The sequence below is a fragment of the Mixophyes fleayi genome, chromosome 6 (assembly GCF_038048845.1).
Source record: "Mixophyes fleayi isolate aMixFle1 chromosome 6, aMixFle1.hap1, whole genome shotgun sequence".
In the NCBI taxonomy this organism is placed as follows: domain Eukaryota; kingdom Metazoa; phylum Chordata; class Amphibia; order Anura; family Limnodynastidae; genus Mixophyes; species Mixophyes fleayi.
The window spans coordinates 215,064,754-215,082,046 of record NC_134407.1 but is presented as its reverse complement, the minus strand read 5'-3'; the positions used below and the strand labels follow the sequence as shown (position 1 = coordinate 215,082,046).

At 43.6% G+C, this 17,293-nt stretch overlaps 1 protein-coding gene across 1 annotated transcript in view; it reads right to left on the bottom strand.

The window, feature by feature from the left end:
• The window catches only part of LOC142160018 (uncharacterized), a 71,887-nt gene extending 55,437 nt beyond the window's left edge, over positions 1-16,450 (bottom strand). The window contains exons 1-5 of the mRNA XM_075214938.1: positions 16,232-16,450; positions 4,501-4,683; positions 4,298-4,421; positions 4,120-4,208; positions 2,883-2,994 (exon numbers count right to left, since the gene is read on the bottom strand). Of these exons, the coding sequence (XP_075071039.1) occupies positions 2,883-2,994; positions 4,120-4,208; positions 4,298-4,382 (286 nt within the window). The 5' untranslated portion in view covers positions 4,383-4,421; positions 4,501-4,683; positions 16,232-16,450. The remainder of the gene's footprint in view (positions 1-2,882; positions 2,995-4,119; positions 4,209-4,297; positions 4,422-4,500; positions 4,684-16,231) is intronic.
• Positions 16,451-17,293: the final 843 nt, after the last annotated feature.

Below are 17,293 nucleotides of genomic sequence, written 5' to 3'. Positions count from 1 at the left end.
ATCACATACAAGTTGTTTGTTGTAGTGTATCCATCAATTGCTGTTTTGCATCATTATCTTTTAAAAGCTGTTTATGTAATGAGATGGTTTAGCTGGCACGAGTATATTACAGAAGGTGAAGCAGCACCTTCAGCCCAACCAAGCTACATTCCGCCTCTTCATTCATCCTCGCTTAATGAATCTCCTCAGGGGTCTCCATATCTCCCTTTATGTGGCTAGATCATGGACATTTTATTTTTTTCTTTGAATAAGTGGCTTACAAGGTTTTTGACTTTTCATATTGAGTGTATTACAGATATTGTACGGGTCGCTGTGTTCCTCCCGACTATGTACCTCCTTCCCTTTTTTTTGTCCTTCGGTTCCACCCTCCTTCTTTACTTTCTATACCCCTTAAATTTTGAAAACTAATAAAAATACTATTGAAGATAAAAGCTGTTTGTTACACTTTCATATTAAAGCCCTTTGCAGATAGAGAGAGAGAGAGTGTGTGTGTGTGTGTGTGTGTGTGTGTGTGTGTGTGTGTGTGTGTGTGTGTGTGTCTTCATTAACCATTTATATCCTCTAACTTGATTCCACTGGGAATCATGTCACAAAAGGGGTTGTTCCAAGTGGGTCGACTGTGAAACTTTCCTGTCCCACAGCTTGAGCCAATGACCTGGGCTTTAGGGGTACTTATTGTGCCATTTTTAGAGCACCACATTGTATGACATATTATAAAACATTTATCTGTGTAGGTAATGGTAGCGCTTTACACTAAGCTCCTACCTTATAGCAACTTTGGGTCTACCACCCACTCTAGCTATGTCTATCCAACATCAGGATCTTATGGATTAAAGTAAGCAGACAGGTGTCCTTACACATACAGATCAGGTAACGGTAGAACGGGTGTAATGAGATGCTGTAGCGGTGCACAGCTACATCTGATGAACTGAATCAACACCAGATCATTTTGATTAGATATACAATGTATTGTGTTACAGTCACTTAACTACAGTCTCATCTTTCCTTTGTCCAGAACTTGACATCTTATCATTATGTCTTCTGATCACATACATGGCAGTAATTATATCATCACTCTATAAAACTCACCTGAATGAAAAGCTGACATTAGACATAGAGACTCTCTTAACTTGTTCTCAACTGCAGTTGGTGTACAGGTAATAGCAGTCTGAAAGTTTATCTGGTTCCTCTCACAGTCTAGACATGTGACTCCCATGCACATCAGGCCAGCAGTATCCTGCTCTGACCTCACACTCCGTCTTGTCCTTCTTGTGATCTCTGTAATTTCCCTGGTTTCTAGCTAGGGACATCTCCCTTGGGAGTTCAGCAACACTCAAGCATCAGGGAGCACAAAGTGGAACAGGCAGATGAACAGACCAGAATAGAATGAACCAGCAAGAACCCACTGGAACACACAAATCAACTTTTTATACACTTGGGTCCTGCCATCGCCCTCACCGCGCCCTCATGGTGGCAGGCTTAGTACTTAAGCAAAAAGGGGCATTTTATTTAGATAGGTATGCAGATGGAGTATTAGTGTAGGTGAATCAGAATATAATCAGTACATGGGTAACGTAACGTAGTGCAAGAGGAGGACCATGGGTAACGTAACGTAGTGCAAGAGGAGGACCATGGGTAACGTAACGTAGTGCAAGAGGAGGACCATGAGTAACGTAACGTAGTGCAAGAGGAGGACCATGAGTAACGTAACGTAGTGCAAGAGGAGGACCATGAGTAACGTAACGTAGTGCAAGAGGAGGACCATGAGTAACGTAACGTAGTGCAAGAGGAGGACCATGAGTAACGTAACGTAGTGCAAGAGGAGGACCATGAGTAACGTAACGTAGTGCAAGAGGAGGACCATGAGTAACATAACCTAGTGCAAGAGGAGGACCATGAGTAACGTAACGTAGTGCAAGAGGAGGACCATGAGTAACGTAACGTAGTGCAAGAGGAGGACCATGAGTAACGTAACGTAGTGCAAGAGGAGGACCATGAGTAACGTAACGTAGTGCAAGAGGAGGACCATGAGTAACGTAACGTAGTGCAAGAGGAGGACCATGAGTAACGTAACGTAGTGCAAGAGGAGGACCATGAGTAACGTAACGTAGTGCAAGAGGAGGACCATGAGTAACGTAACGTAGTGCAAGAGGAGGACCATGAGTAACGTAGTGCAAGAGGAGGACCATGAGTAACGTAACGTAGTGCAAGAGGAGGACCATGAGTAACGTAACGTAGTGCAAGAGGAGGACCATGAGTAACGTAACGTAGTGCAAGAGGAGGACCATGAGTAACGTAACATAGTGCAAGAGGAGGACCATGAGTAACGTAACGTAGTGCAAGAGGAGGACCATGAGTAACGTAACGTAGTGTAAGAGGAGGACCATGAGTAACGTAACGTAGTGCAAGAGGAGGACCATGAGTAACGTAACGTAGTGCAAGAGGAGGACCATGAGTAACGTAACGTAGTGCAAGAGGAGGACCATGAGTAACGTAACGTAGTGCAAGAGGAGGACCATGAGTAACGTAACGTTGTGCAAGAGGAGGACCATGAGTAACGTAACGTTGTGCAAGAGGAGGACCATGAGTAATGTAACGTTGTGCAAGAGGAGGACCATGAAAAACGCAAAGTAGTACATGAGGAGGATCATGGGTAATGTTATATCTAGTAGTTACAGGGAGGAACATGGCAGCTGGTAGCACAATGATATGATATGAGGAGAGCAGGTGTCTAATAAGGGCTGATGGCTCCTGACTCCCCCACTGAGCAGATACTTTTATCTCATTAGTTTGTACTGACAGAGGAGGGTGTAGAGGAGATTGTTGTAGTGACTGAACATGGAGGATATAGGAGATTTATGTATTTAGTGTGTATTACTCACCTGTGCTGATATCTGTAGGGATTTCCTTCTCCTTACACTGCTGATCACCCCTCACATACGTCTCTTCTTCTACCTTTATATCTTCTACTTTAAGAACAATCTGATCTTCACCCTAAGTAACACACAAAACAATAATAAAAAAAAACTATACTAAAGCCTGATTTAATAAACGGAACCCCCTTATAGCTTCGAGACAAGACTATATTTCAGGTTTTCTATCATCATTATTTATTTATATAGCACTAACAAATTCAAAAATCCGCACATTGTTAGGACTTTACCTCATCTCTATATCGTCATTAATTAATGGATATAGGTAAGGGGGTGCTCTTCCCACTAGCGAGCATTAGGGAAAGAGGAAAATAAATGAACATAAGAAGGCACTACTATCCTATTCTATTAATAAATTAGTTATGAATATACCTATATTAATAATATTATTAAACATGTATGATTGAACCCCAAGCACATCATTAAACCTTGGTCCATAGTGGTGACATATTAAAACATAGAGAGAAAAATTGTGAAAATAGCAAAAAAATGGTGTATATAAAATAATCAACCTCTCAGTGAGGCCAATAGGTGGGATCCTTAGTAATAAGCAACTATATTGTGACAGAATTTATTACATTTATTAACATGTGTTTTCAGCAATGAATAACTCAGGAGATAAATAAATAAATGTTTAAGAATATTATTAATAAAGGTATAATTATTACTATTTTTTAACAGGATAGGAGTGCCTTCTTATGTCCATTTATTTTAATTTTATTTACATAGTGCCAGATAATTGTGTAGCTCTTTACAATTGGGAATAAATAAAGTATTAAACAATACTGGGTAATACAGACAAAGAGGTAAGAAGACCCTGCTCACAAGCTTACAATCTATAGGTCAATGTAAGGCGAATACATGAGGGTACATCTACATATTTTATTTTTGTCCAGCCAGATTGCAAAGGTAAAAAGTGATTCATATGGGTCAGAGTGTTGTGGTCTTGTGTAAACTGTGTAAAGGATGGTAATAGGGTAACCTAGTGAGGTTAAGGGGGTGGTTGAGGAATATTGTAAGCTTGCCTGAAAAAGTGGGTTTTCAGAGAACACTTGAAGGTTTGTAGACCAGGAGAAAGTCTTATTGTGCGAAGGATAACACAATATAAGATCACCAAAACTTGTCTAGAGATCATATATCTAGAGATTGTATTTTGGAAGTTGTTGAGACCCCCAATTACATCTACCTGTGCGATATTGTGAGTATCCTCTATATGATCCTGTGAATTAAGAGAACGGGGACATCTGTCTGAGGTATTTCTGTTATAGGATCCATCTGTAGGAAACACAGAATAGCTGAATTATTCATATGTAATTATTTCAAAACTCCATTCTCCTTTACAATAATAAAGAGTTTCCTTTTACCCAGTGATGTGAGGGGTCGATGATTCTCCATCATCACGTCCTTGTACAGACCCTTGAGACCATCTAAATACTCCCACTCCTCCATGGAGAAACAGACCGTGACATCCTGACACCTTATAGGAACCTGATACACACAATGATACAGTCATCACCCAGACACATCCCCTGGTGTTACTGTATAATGTCCCATTCACAGCAGTCACCTCTCCAGTCAGCAGCTGAATGATCTTGTTGGTGAGTTCTAGAATCCTCTGGTCATTGTTTCTCTCATGTATCAGTGAGTGAGGTGGAGGCACCGTGATGGGGCTCTGGGTCCTGCTCAGTCCTCCTGACACATGGGGATGGCTGGTAGGTGACACACTAGACTTCTTCACCACTGTGTAACCCTGTGTATTAAAGGGGAAACAATCAGCACAAAGAGTAGATGTAATTCCCTTTTTCACAGATCACGTAAGGCTATAATACTAATATTAACATATATTCTCAATAATGGTCTCAGAAAGCCAGACTGAGAAATGCTTAAAGCAGCACTACCAAGTAGGGGGCTGCTGCACAAAGGCATTATTCTCTAAGTTTCATGGTTCTTCTCACACCCCTGGCCATAACCTGGACCTGTGTGATTCTGCAGATGGTGTGTGCGGGTTAATGATTGTATGAACCAATAACAAAGCAATCTTTGTGATTGGCTCTTCAGCTGCCATATTAAAGTGATGAACAGAAATAACTTTATGGTAATCTGGGTGCACAGCTTAATTAATTTATATAGCGCCAACCTTACAATTAGTAACAAACAGTAAAAAAAACAAAAAAAACAAGACTAGTTATCAGACAGTCAAACGGGTTAGAGGATCCTGCCTACAAGCCTACAACTTATAGGAAAACTGGGATTTTTATACTTCCGTTAAATATTTTTCTAAGAATCCTAAGGGAGACACTGGAAACACTGGAGTATAGAGGTTCAGTGCAGGAGTTTAGGCAGAAATTTCCCTCCAAAAATTCAAACTCCTTCCCTTCTATACTCCCATAGATTGGGACTTCAGTATTTTTCACTTTTATCCTTTATAAAAATGTTATTAAAAGGCATCGAGTACATACAAATGTGAAAAATGAATGCACAGGACATCAATAAGTATAAGATTAATCAAAGTATAAAATAAAGAATGTAATACAGGTGTATAATAAACAGCATATAAGAGTGAAGGATGATAAACATTCAATGCTAAATTTTAACTAATTAAGAAGAAATAAATGTGCGATGGGAGTGGAAGAAGGGGGGAGGGGAGATCGCGGGATAAAGGGAAAGAAATCCTCATGGACAACCCAGCAGCCATGTGATGTTAAAGAGTAGAGGGCAGGTATTTCGGGATTTAAGCTTGAATTAAAGTGCTAGAGAAGGGGCATTATTGAAGTGGGCTAAAAAGAAAAAAGCTTACCTGGCGCTAATAAATAAAACACCCTGTGATGTCTCCAAACGCTGCTGTATTGGGATAGCGTCACTCTCCCACAATAAAGAAAAACCACAAATATAAAATACACAGCACAGAGAGGAGACACTCACGGTGTGGGATAATATAGGGAATAGGGTCTGAGTGGAAGACAGATAAATATGCAATATCCAAAAGAATTGCAAAAACAAATTTAATCTAAAGCGGATAAAATACAAAACCATAAAAAACAACAATAAATACATGAACAAATCTACAATACAATAATGGAGTAAATAATTCACATCAATATGGTAACTTGAAATCGACACTGTGAGCTGAATCCTCTTAAAACATTGAAAAGTATGAAAGTCCAGAGAATCTTGATCCACATAAAAGCCTATTGGCCAGTAGACACCAAAGTAGAAAGTCTCTTGTTTAAGTAATGTCCAGAAATTAAATGAAATTGAGCAATTGTTTTGACAGATTTCAAATAATCAATCGAATAAAGTGACTGCTGGAAAGAAGTTTAGCAAATTCCTTGTTCTTACGATCTCCACACATAGAATTTCCAGCCTCTTGTCTCCGCTACCGCTCAGCTGATAGACATTACTCTGTGTTAAGAATAAGGTGCGCACCTTTCAGATATCCAGATAAGAAGAGACATCAGTTGGATGTTCCGCTTGGATAAGCCTTTTCAGTCGTTCTGACTGGAATTAATTATTTTGCATTATTGAAGTGGGACCAAGCACTACATGTTTTGGAAGATAATTTCTCAGAATACTGGCGATCCATTTCATAGATATCCTATATTATTTTCTGAAGAGCAGCTACTGTGTGTGGACACCGCATTTTTAAAAGGATAGCTATAAGTGGTCAATCTCCAAATATGTCTGGCAAATTTATTGGGATGTTTAGGTATGTCAAGGAAGGGTAGAGGAAGCAGTATATGCCTCAGCTGGGCCTTCAGTGTTATTCTATCATAGCCCAAAGAACAAAACCAAGAGTACAGAACATGAGAGAGAGGAGAGAACAAGGTTCTCCAGCAATAAGAGGAACAAGAACCTAACAAGGAGAACAATGAAAAACAAGGAACAAAGAACAGAATAACTAACAAGTGCAAAGAGTGAGCGTACAGTGTCCCCAAATGGACTCAGAAAAAGGATTTAGCACAAAAACAAAAATCTTATTTTCTCTTTCACCTATGGGGGATGTCCAAAAGATGTTCCTACAGAAGGGTACGCTCAGAAGTAGTAGTGCGCGGCACCTTATGTCCAAAACTGCCATCATTGGATGCAAAAATGTTGAATCTGTAGAATTTTGTGTACATGTGTCCGAAGACCAGGTGGCCTCCCACCACAACTGCTCAGTGAAGGCCCCTCGCTGTCCTGCTCCGGAGACAGCCTGATGAATTACCAAAGTAATCTACCTAGCAATGGTTTAGCCAATGGCCAGCCTTTTCTTGTGGACATCATCAAGGACCAAGAGGTCATCTTTCCTACCTACTTCATGGGTCCTATGGATATAGGTCCTCAAAGCACTGAAGGCATCCAGAGAGTGAAGAGAGCCCTCTTTCCTCCGGGACTTACCCAGGTGTAAATCCAGGATCACAATGAATATCCCAATTAAGTTAAAATTTGAAGACCACCTTGGACTGAAAAGGCTTAGCCCGAAGAACAGCCCTGTCTTCATGAAAGGTGAGAAACTGAGGCCTACAAGAAAGAGCCCCAAGCTCCGAAACTCTCCTGGCTGTGGATATGGTCAAGAGAAAGCTGTCAGTGCCAGACTAAGATCCTAAAGTGCTACTGGGTGCATGTAAAGTGAAGAAAATCTACATTTCCGGTGAAAATGCCAGTTTTCCCCTGCAAGAAAACTGATAGGGCAGAAACCTGAACCTACAAGGAGCTAAGGCTCAAGCCATGCTCCAGACCTTCCTGCAAGAAGAGCAGTAAGCAGGACAAAAAGAAGTGAAAGGAAACCCCTTCCTTTTACACAAGGAAATATTGGTCTATCAGACCCTGTGATAATTCCAGGCACAAACTGGCTTTCTGGCCAAGAGCATTGTCTGAATCATGCTGTCTGGAAAGCCAGCTTTAAGGATCATGGCTTCAACAGCCATACTGTTAAAGTCAGTTGAGGTACAATTTGATAATGCAGACTTAATAGGTTGTGCATTAGAGGAAGACGGCAAGACAGAGGTCCCAAGGTACATCCATGATTGCTATCATAACACCTTTGGATCCATTGACATGGAGCAGAAGTGCTCCACCTTGTAATTCAACAAAGAAGCTAACATGTTGACATCTGGCTGGAAGACTTCAGGCTGAAGAGACCATTCCCCAGGGTGAAGGGCCTCTCTGCTGAGAAAACCTCCTTCTCTGTTTTCCAACCCTGGAAAGAATACTGCCACAATGGCTTGAAAATTTTGTTCTGTCCATGGCACTAACCTGCTGTTTTCTCTCATGGCGAGGGCACTCTTGGTGCCTCCTTCATGGCTGCCGTGGCACTTTTTAGCCCTTACTTGCAAGAATGGGTGTGCTATGACTAGGTATCAGCACATTTATCTGGAGCTTTGACTCCACTGTAGATCCAAAGACTCTGGAAACAGCACTGAGGAGTGACAGCTCGCCAGCGATTAAGGTCGGCATCCATAGACACTAGTGTCCATACCCAAATTATGAAGGTTGAGATTGTCACGCCTCAGCTACCAGTGGAGCCACTGGCACAACCTTGGAGAGAGGGTGAGAAACTGGCTGGTCAGGCGATGGTGAGATTTGCTCTCTCAGGTATTCACTCAAGTGAAATCGTGCAAATTGCACCACCTCGAAGGTAGAGACCATCTTGCTAGGACTTCATGCAAAACTGAACCAAAATCAGTCTACAAACTAACAAGGACTTCACATGTCTGTGTATGCCAGGATTTTTTCTTGTGGTATGAACACCACCTGCTGGCAGCTGTCGAACAGCAGTCCCAGGAAGACCATCTTCTAACTAGGAGTCAAAATGGACTTGAGGTTGTTGATCCAGCCGTGAGATTTTAAGGTCTAGGACATCTCTTGAACATGAGCTTACAACAAGGTTGGGGTGCACACAATGATCAGCAGATCATCCAGGTAGGGTATAACAGTCACCATCCTGGATCTCAGTAGGGAAGCCATCACTGGCATGATCTTGATGAACACCCTAAATGCTGTCAACAGGCCAAAGGTTAAAGCAAGAAACTGAAAATTATGGGACTGTACAGTAAATCTCAGGAGACACTGGCGTCCCTCCCAGATTTAAACAATCAAGTATGTGTCCTTGATGTCCATGGACAAAATAAACTCACTCTGTTCAATGCTATTGATGACAGACCTGAAGGTTTCCATCTTGAATTTGAAAGTTCCTGAACCAATAAGGAATTTCAGTAAAAACCCAATCCCTTCTGCTTCTCCAGAACTGAAACAACTACTTCTGAGGAGACAAAGGACCTAATAGGTTCCGTAGAGCAAACCGCTTTTTGTTCTCTCCAGGAAAGCAGCAGTGAAAAACCATCTAAGTGGGGACTTCATGAAACATATTCTAGAGAAATTATTCCTCTCACCCAGGCACCTGTGGTGGAATTGAACCACCAATCCCAGTAGAGAAGCAGACTGGTTTTCCACCACAGGAGATCCCAGGTGGGTAACCTACCCCTCATAATGAGTGTTTGTATGAAGGTTTGGGAGCTGGATGCTTTGATACCAAAGTGTGTTTTCCCTTTTGCTGTCCTGCATAGGTACGTCCTCTAGAGCGCTCACGCCTTGCCTTTCCTGAGGGACGAAATAGGAGAAACATAGAGCCCTTCGGTCTTTGGACATTTACCAGGAGAAATTAAACTTTTTACCCCTGTTGCCAGGTAAATAATCTTGTCCAGTTCAAAATCAAACAAGAACCCTGCAGAGAAGTGCAGTGACCACAGAGTCCTTTTGGACTCTTATTAAATTTTATTTACAAGGTGTCACAAAATGTCCACAGCACTGTACAGGGTACAAACAATTGGACAGTACAAGGTAGAACAGTAGTGTACAATAAAACAAGTAACACTATAACTCTGGTAACTCAAAGCACAGCTAATAAGAAAGGGTGAGCGAAGTACATTCAGCGCAAGCTGGAAACCTGTGCCCAAGAGTGTGGGCGCAGTTAACAGCTTAAGAGCCACTGAAAAGGTGCAAAGAAAAGCAAAAGTGGAGTCAGTGGGCAGATGCCCAAGAAGGAGGTGGGCAGAGTAGCTGTTGAGCAAATTTAAAAGTGGTGGAAACAGGAGGAGAGATTGCACCTTCCAATGCCTAAGCCAGAGGACATATCATGCAGATACTACTGAAGCTGAAATCCTAGACTCAATGACCCCCTCATTGACGGTGGTTATCCCAGATATTTGCAGGCCTCACACATATGCTCCACCAGAGTTAGAAAATCCGATCTGGGACTGCCAGACAGCAAACCCTCTGCCAATTGCTGCAATAACCTTATTGACCGAAGCCACAGCAAAGATCGGTCTAAGGGAGGCCTTTGCTGCAGAGTAATACCGCTTTCATACTGCCACCCCGGCAATATCCCGGGTTTTTCAAGCAGGGTTTTTGCCGGGGCTCGGAGCGTCCCAGCTCAGAAACACCATTCATACTGCACCTCGGACCCGGGAATTTCCCAGGTTGACCCCATTCATACTGCACAAGTCTGTGCCCTGGCAATCTGTGGGAGTCATCACCAGAGCAGTTTTCATTGGCTGAAAAATGGTGATGTCATTGAAAGGTGACTGGTTTAATAGTGACTAGTGAAATAAAAGCAATTTTCTCCAACAAACTCCGATTCTGCTTCAGCTTGATCTGCACTCACCATCCACCATTTCTCCTAAACTCCTTCTCGAATCTTCCACGGGCTCCCACCTGTGACATCATCCTCCAGAGACAGGCAGACAGCCAATCAGCTTGTTTTCTGTGCAACCCGGGTTGAAAAACCCGGGTTGCACCATTCATAGTGCAGGCAACCCGGGTCCGACCCGGGAATTACCCCTCAATAAATCCCGGGTTGAAGACCCGGGTTTTTGGACCCGGGATTTTTGACTTGTACCATTCATACTGCACCAATACCCGGGTCGTTTGAGCTCGCCCCGGCAAAAACCCGGGATTTTGGGCAGTATGAATGGGGTATAAACTGACTTAGAGGTGGTCCTCAGCTTTCCTATCCATGCTAGCACTTAAGGTAGCAGAATTTGGAAATGTTGGTGTTCTTAGATAGATAGGCAAGCTCTAAGAGCATCTACCTTAGGCGAAGATTCCCATTTCACCGTCCTCGCTAGGGAGAGGATAAACGGACTGCAATCTGCAGGGATCTGAAACCTACGATCCGGCTTCTTCAAAGCTTCACATTTCTCAAACATGGAAATGTCAGGAATCATCAATTCCCCTGAATATTTATTGTCTGCCAGACCACTGACACTAAAACCTCTACTCCCTGCTTCTTGTTGGGAGTCCTTGCGAGGCACAAAGAAACCTCGGGGTTAGAGAATTCAGCCACCTCCTATTGGGAGAAAAAGTCAGAGTCTGAACCTTCCTAAGACCTGAAGAACCACCTTGGTCTAAACCTGGTGGCAGATTCCATAATTGATGCCCAGTTAAAAGAAATCTGAACCGGACCCTGCACTGACCTCACCGGAGTCTGCTCCACCTGTATAATAATAACACAACACCAGAGTCTGCTCCACCTGTATAATAATAACACGGCACCAGAGTCTGCTCCACCTGTATAATAATAACACGGCACCAGAGTCTGCTCCACCTGTATAATAATAACACGGCACAAGAGTCTGCTCCACCTGTATAATAATAACACGGCACCAGAGTCTGCTCCACCTGTATAATAATAACACAACACCAGAGTCTGCTCCACCTGTATAATAATAACACAGCACCAGAGTCTGCTCCACCTGTAAAATCATAACACAGCACCAGAGTCTGCTCCACCTGTATAATAATAACACGGCACCAGAGTCTGCTCCACCTGTATAATAATAACAGCACCAGAGTCTGCTCCACCTGTATAATAATAACACGGCACCAGAGTCTGCTCCACCTGTATAATAATAACACGGCACCATAGTCTGCTCCACCTGTTTAATAATAATAACACAGCCCCAGAGTCTGCTCCACCTGTATAATAATAACACGGCACCAGAGTCTGCTCCACCTGTAAAATAATAACACAGCACCAGAGTCTGCTCCACCTGTATAACAATAACACGGCACCATAGTCTGCTCCACCTGTTTAATAATAATAACACAGCCCCAGAGTCTGCTCCACCTGTATAATAATAAATTGACACAGGAGTCTGCTCCACCTGTATAATAACACGGCACCATAGTCTGCTCCACCTGTATAATAATAACACGGCACCAGAGTCTGCTCCACCTGTATAATAATAACACGGCACCAGAGTCTGCTCTACCTGTATAATAATAACACGGCACCAGAGTCTGCTCCACCTGTATAATAATAACACGGCGCCAGAGTCTGCTCCACCTGTATAATTATAACACGACACCAGAGTCTGCTCCACCTGTATAATAATAACACGGCACCAGAGTCTGCTCCACCTGTATAATAATAACACGGCACCCGAGTCTGCTCCACCTGTATAATAATAACACGGCACCAGAGTCTGCTCCACCTGTATAATAATAACACGGCACCAGAGTCTGCTCCACCTGTATAATAATAACATGGCACCAGAGTCTGCTCCACCTGTACTGTAATAATAACACGGCACCAGAGTCTGCTCTACCTGTATAATAATAACACGGCACCAGAGTCTGCTCTACCTGTATAATAATAACACGGCACCAGAGTCTGCTCCCCGTGTATAATAATAACAGCACCAGAGTCTGCTCCACCTGTATAATAATAACACAGCGCCAGAGTCTGCTCCACCTGTATAATAACACAGCGCTCGAGTCTGCTCCACCTGTATAATAATAACACGGCACCAGAGTCTGCTCCACCTGTATTATTATAACACGGCACCAGAGTCTGCTCCACCTGTACTGTAATAATAACACGGCACCAGAGTCTGCTCCACCTGTACTGTAATAATAACACGGCACCAGAGTCTGCTCTACCTGTATAATAATAACACGGCACCAGAGTCTGCTCCCCGTGTATAATAATAACATGGCACCAGAGTCTGCTCCACCTGTATAATAATAACAGCGCCAGAGTCTGCTCCACCTGTATAATAATAACACGGCACCCGAGTCTGCTCCACCTGTATAATAATAACACGGCACCAGAGTCTGCTCCACCTGTATAATAATAACACGGCACCAGAGTCTGCTCCACCTGTATAATAATAACACGGCACCAGAGTCTGCTCCACCTGTACTGTAATAATAACACGGCACCAGAGTCTGCTCTACCTGTATAATAATAACACGGCACCAGAGTCTGCTCCCCGTGTATAATAATAACAGCACCAGAGTCTGCTCCACCTGTATAATAATAACACAGCGCCAGAGTCTGCTCCACCTGTATAATAACACAGCGCCCGAGTCTGCTCCACCTGTATAATAATAACACGGCACCAGAGTCTGCTCCACCTGTATTATTATAACACGGCACCAGAGTCTGCTCCACCTGTACTGTAATAATAACACGGCACCAGAGTCTGCTCCACCTGTACTGTAATAATAACACGGCACCAGAGTCTGCTCTACCTGTATAATAATAACACGGACCAGAGTCTGCTCCCCGTGTATAATAATAACATGGCACCAGAGTCTGCTCCACCTGTATAATAATAACAGCGCCAGAGTCTGCTCCACCTGTATAATAATAACACGGCACCAGAGTCTGCTCCACCTGTATAATAATAACACAACGCCAGAGTCTGCTCCACCTGTATAATAATAACACGGCACCAGAGTCTGCTCCATCTGTATAATAATAACACTGCACCAGAGTCTGCTCCACCTGTATAATAATAACACAGCACCAGAGTCTGCCCCACCTGTATAATAATAACACGGCACCAGAGTCTGCTCCACCTGTATAATAATAACACGGCACCAGAGTCTGCTCCCCCTGTATAATAATAACACGGCACCAGAGTCTGCTCCACCTGTATAATAATAACACGGCACCAGAGTCTGCTCCATCTGTATAATAATAACACTGCACCAGAGTCTGCTCCACCTGTATAATAATAACACGGCACCAGAGTCTGCCCCACCTGTATAATAATAACACGGCACCAGAGTCTGCTCCACCTGTATAATAATAACACGGCACCAGAGTCTGCTCCCCCTGTATAATAATAACACGGCACCAGAGTCTGCTCCACCTGTATAATAATAACACGGCACCAGAGTCTGCTCCATCTGTACTGTAATAATAACACAGCACCAGAGTCTGCTCCACCTGTATAATAATAACACGGCACCAGAGTCTGCTCCACCTGTATAATAATAACACGGCACCAGAGTCTGCTCCACCTGTATAATAATAACACGGCACAAGTCTGCTCCACCTGTATAATAATAACACGGCACAAGAGGCTGCTCCACCTGTATAATAATAACACGGCACCCAAGTCTGCTCCACCTGTATAATAATAACACGGCACCAGAGTCTGCTCCACCTGTATAATAATAACTCGGCACCAGAGTCTGCTCCACCTGTATAATAATAACACGGCACCAGAGTCTGCTCCACCTGTATAATAACACGGCACAAGTCTGCTCCCCGTGTATAATAATAACACAGCACCAGAGTCTGCTCCACCTGTATAATAATAACACAGCGCCAGAGTCTGCTCCACCTGTATAATAACACAGCGCCCGAGTCTGCTCCACCTGTATAATAATAACACGGCACCAGAGTCTGCTCCACCTGTATTATTATAACACGGCACCAGAGTCTGCTCCACCTGTACTGTAATAATAACACGGCACCAGAGTCTGCTCCACCTGTACTGTAATAATAACACGGCACCAGAGTCTGCTCCACCTGTACTGTAATAATAACACGGCACCAGAGTCTGCTCCCCCTGTATAATAATAACACGGCACCAGAGTCTGCTCCCCGTGTATAATAATAACATGGCACCAGAGTCTGCTCCACCTGTATAATAATAACACCGCGCCAGAGTCTGCTCCACCTGTATAATAATAACACGGCACCAGAGTCTGCTCCACCTGTATAATAATAACACGGCGCCAGAGTCTGCTCCACCTGTATAATAATAACACGGCACCAGAGTCTGCTCCATCTGTATAATAACAACACTGCACCAGAGTCTGCTCCACCTGTATAATAACACGGCACCAGAGTCTGCCCCACCTGTATAATAATAACACGGCACCAGAGTCTGCTCCACCTGTATAATAATAACACGGCACCAGAGTCTGCTCCCCCTGTATAATAACACGGCACCAGAGTCTGCTCCACCTGTATAATAATAACACGGCACCAGAGTCTGCTCCATCTGTATAATAACACTGCACCAGAGTCTGCTCCACCTGTATAATAATAACACGGCACCAGAGTCTGCCCTACCTGTATAATAATAACACGGCACCAGAGTCTGCTCCCCCTGTATAATAATAACACGGCACCAGAGTCTGCTCCACCTGTATATTAATAACACAGCACCAGAGTCTGCTCCACCTGTATAATAATAACACGGCACCAGAGTCTGCTCCATCTGTACTGTAATAATAACACGGCAACAGAGTCTGCTCCACCTGTATAATAATAACACGGCACCAGAGTCTGCTCCACCTGTATAATAATAACACAACACCAGAGTCTGCTCCACCTGTATAATAATAACACAGCACCAGAGTCTGCTCCACCTGTAAAATAATAACACAGCACCAGAGTCTGCTCCACCTGTATAATAATAACACGGCACCAGAGTCTGCTCCACCTGTATAATAATAACACAGCACCAGAGTCTGCTCCACCTGTATAATGATAACACGGCACCAGAGTCTGCTCCACCTGTATAATAATAACACAGCACCATAGTCTGCTCCACCTGTTTAATAATAATAATAACACAGCCCCAGAGTCTGCTCCACCTGTATAATAATAACACGGCACCAGAGTCTGCTCCACCTGTACAATAATAACACGGCACCAGAGTCTGCTCCACCTGTACAATAATAACACGGCACCAGAGTCTGCTCCACCTGTTTAATAATAATAACACGGCACCATAGTCTGCTCCACCTGTATAATAATAACACGGCACCAGAGTCTGCTCCACCTGTATTATTATTATACTCCACCTGTGATAATATTGGTATAATGATGTCAGTAACACCTGATACCAGTAAACACATATTACCAATGTCCATGTCCCTCCTCATAACACAACCTACACCCAGTAACGTCCCCTCCTCACCCAGTTACACCTCCACATACATCACACACATCATACTGCACCTCGGAGGTCACAGCTCCTCCTTCACCACTGTCTGTACAGTGTCCTTACCTAGTACAGCAGCAATCCTGATTCCGACCAAGGCTATATCTGTGTGGTGATGTCTTCCCTGAGTCTCCTTTGGGTCATCTCATTTCCTCCCACGGAAACGTTACAGAGAACTCCCGGTTACTACAGTACAATGATTTCCGGTCCAAGATGAGCTTCAACAAAATGGCCGCCGCCGTGTGCAGAGACAGAGTAACTGGAGGCAGAGCTGCCTCTGATCAGCTAGTGAGGGGCGTGTCTATGTAAATGAGGCACGTGGCTTCATGGGAAGGAATTGTATTGTCTTACGTTATGAGCAGCACGTGTCTTATTCCCACGTGACCAGTTCTAACCTCCAGTATATCTACACAGACCGACTGCAGGGCGGGTCTTACACACGTGGGCGGGGCCTCGTTATACAATGGGCAGGTTGGGGGCGGGGTCCGGGATGATCAGGACCAGTGATTATTATGTACACTGAGCACATCCTCTGGTATAACAGGGACATATAATTACTGCAGAAATCAAGGCGTTGAATGAAAATTAATTTAAGATCATTCTAGAATCTAGAGTAATGCAGATTTATTGGGGATTTATAGAGACACTCTGTTGATTGTAATTAAGTAGTCTATATGCCATTGGTGGCTAGTGGGTGGCAGCGACTATCATTGTGTATTGATGCATAGTGCTGGGATACTAAATGTAGTAACGTAACTATTTAACATGTCAGGGCTCATTGGCAATTTAAAGCAAACTTTTGCCGACACCCTGTTACCAGCCGCCGTCTATCCCACCCACTAGCCTGACATCTGGGGCGTGCTGTGATTATAAATTAATTATACTTTATACTTGCCTACTCTCCCGTGAGGCTCCCAAATTTCGGGGAGTCCCCCCGGAAGAGTAGGCAAACTTTCCAGATTCGCCAAAATTAAGCCGCTCCTGCTATTCAATGCCATGAATTTCTGCATTTTATAGTGGGGGCGGGGCTATGGTGGCGCAACAATATCACCACGCCCCCTCTTACCCCCTGTCCCCCTCCTATTCCGGGGGCAGAAATTTTGCCCTCTTTTCTCAACAGCCCCCTCT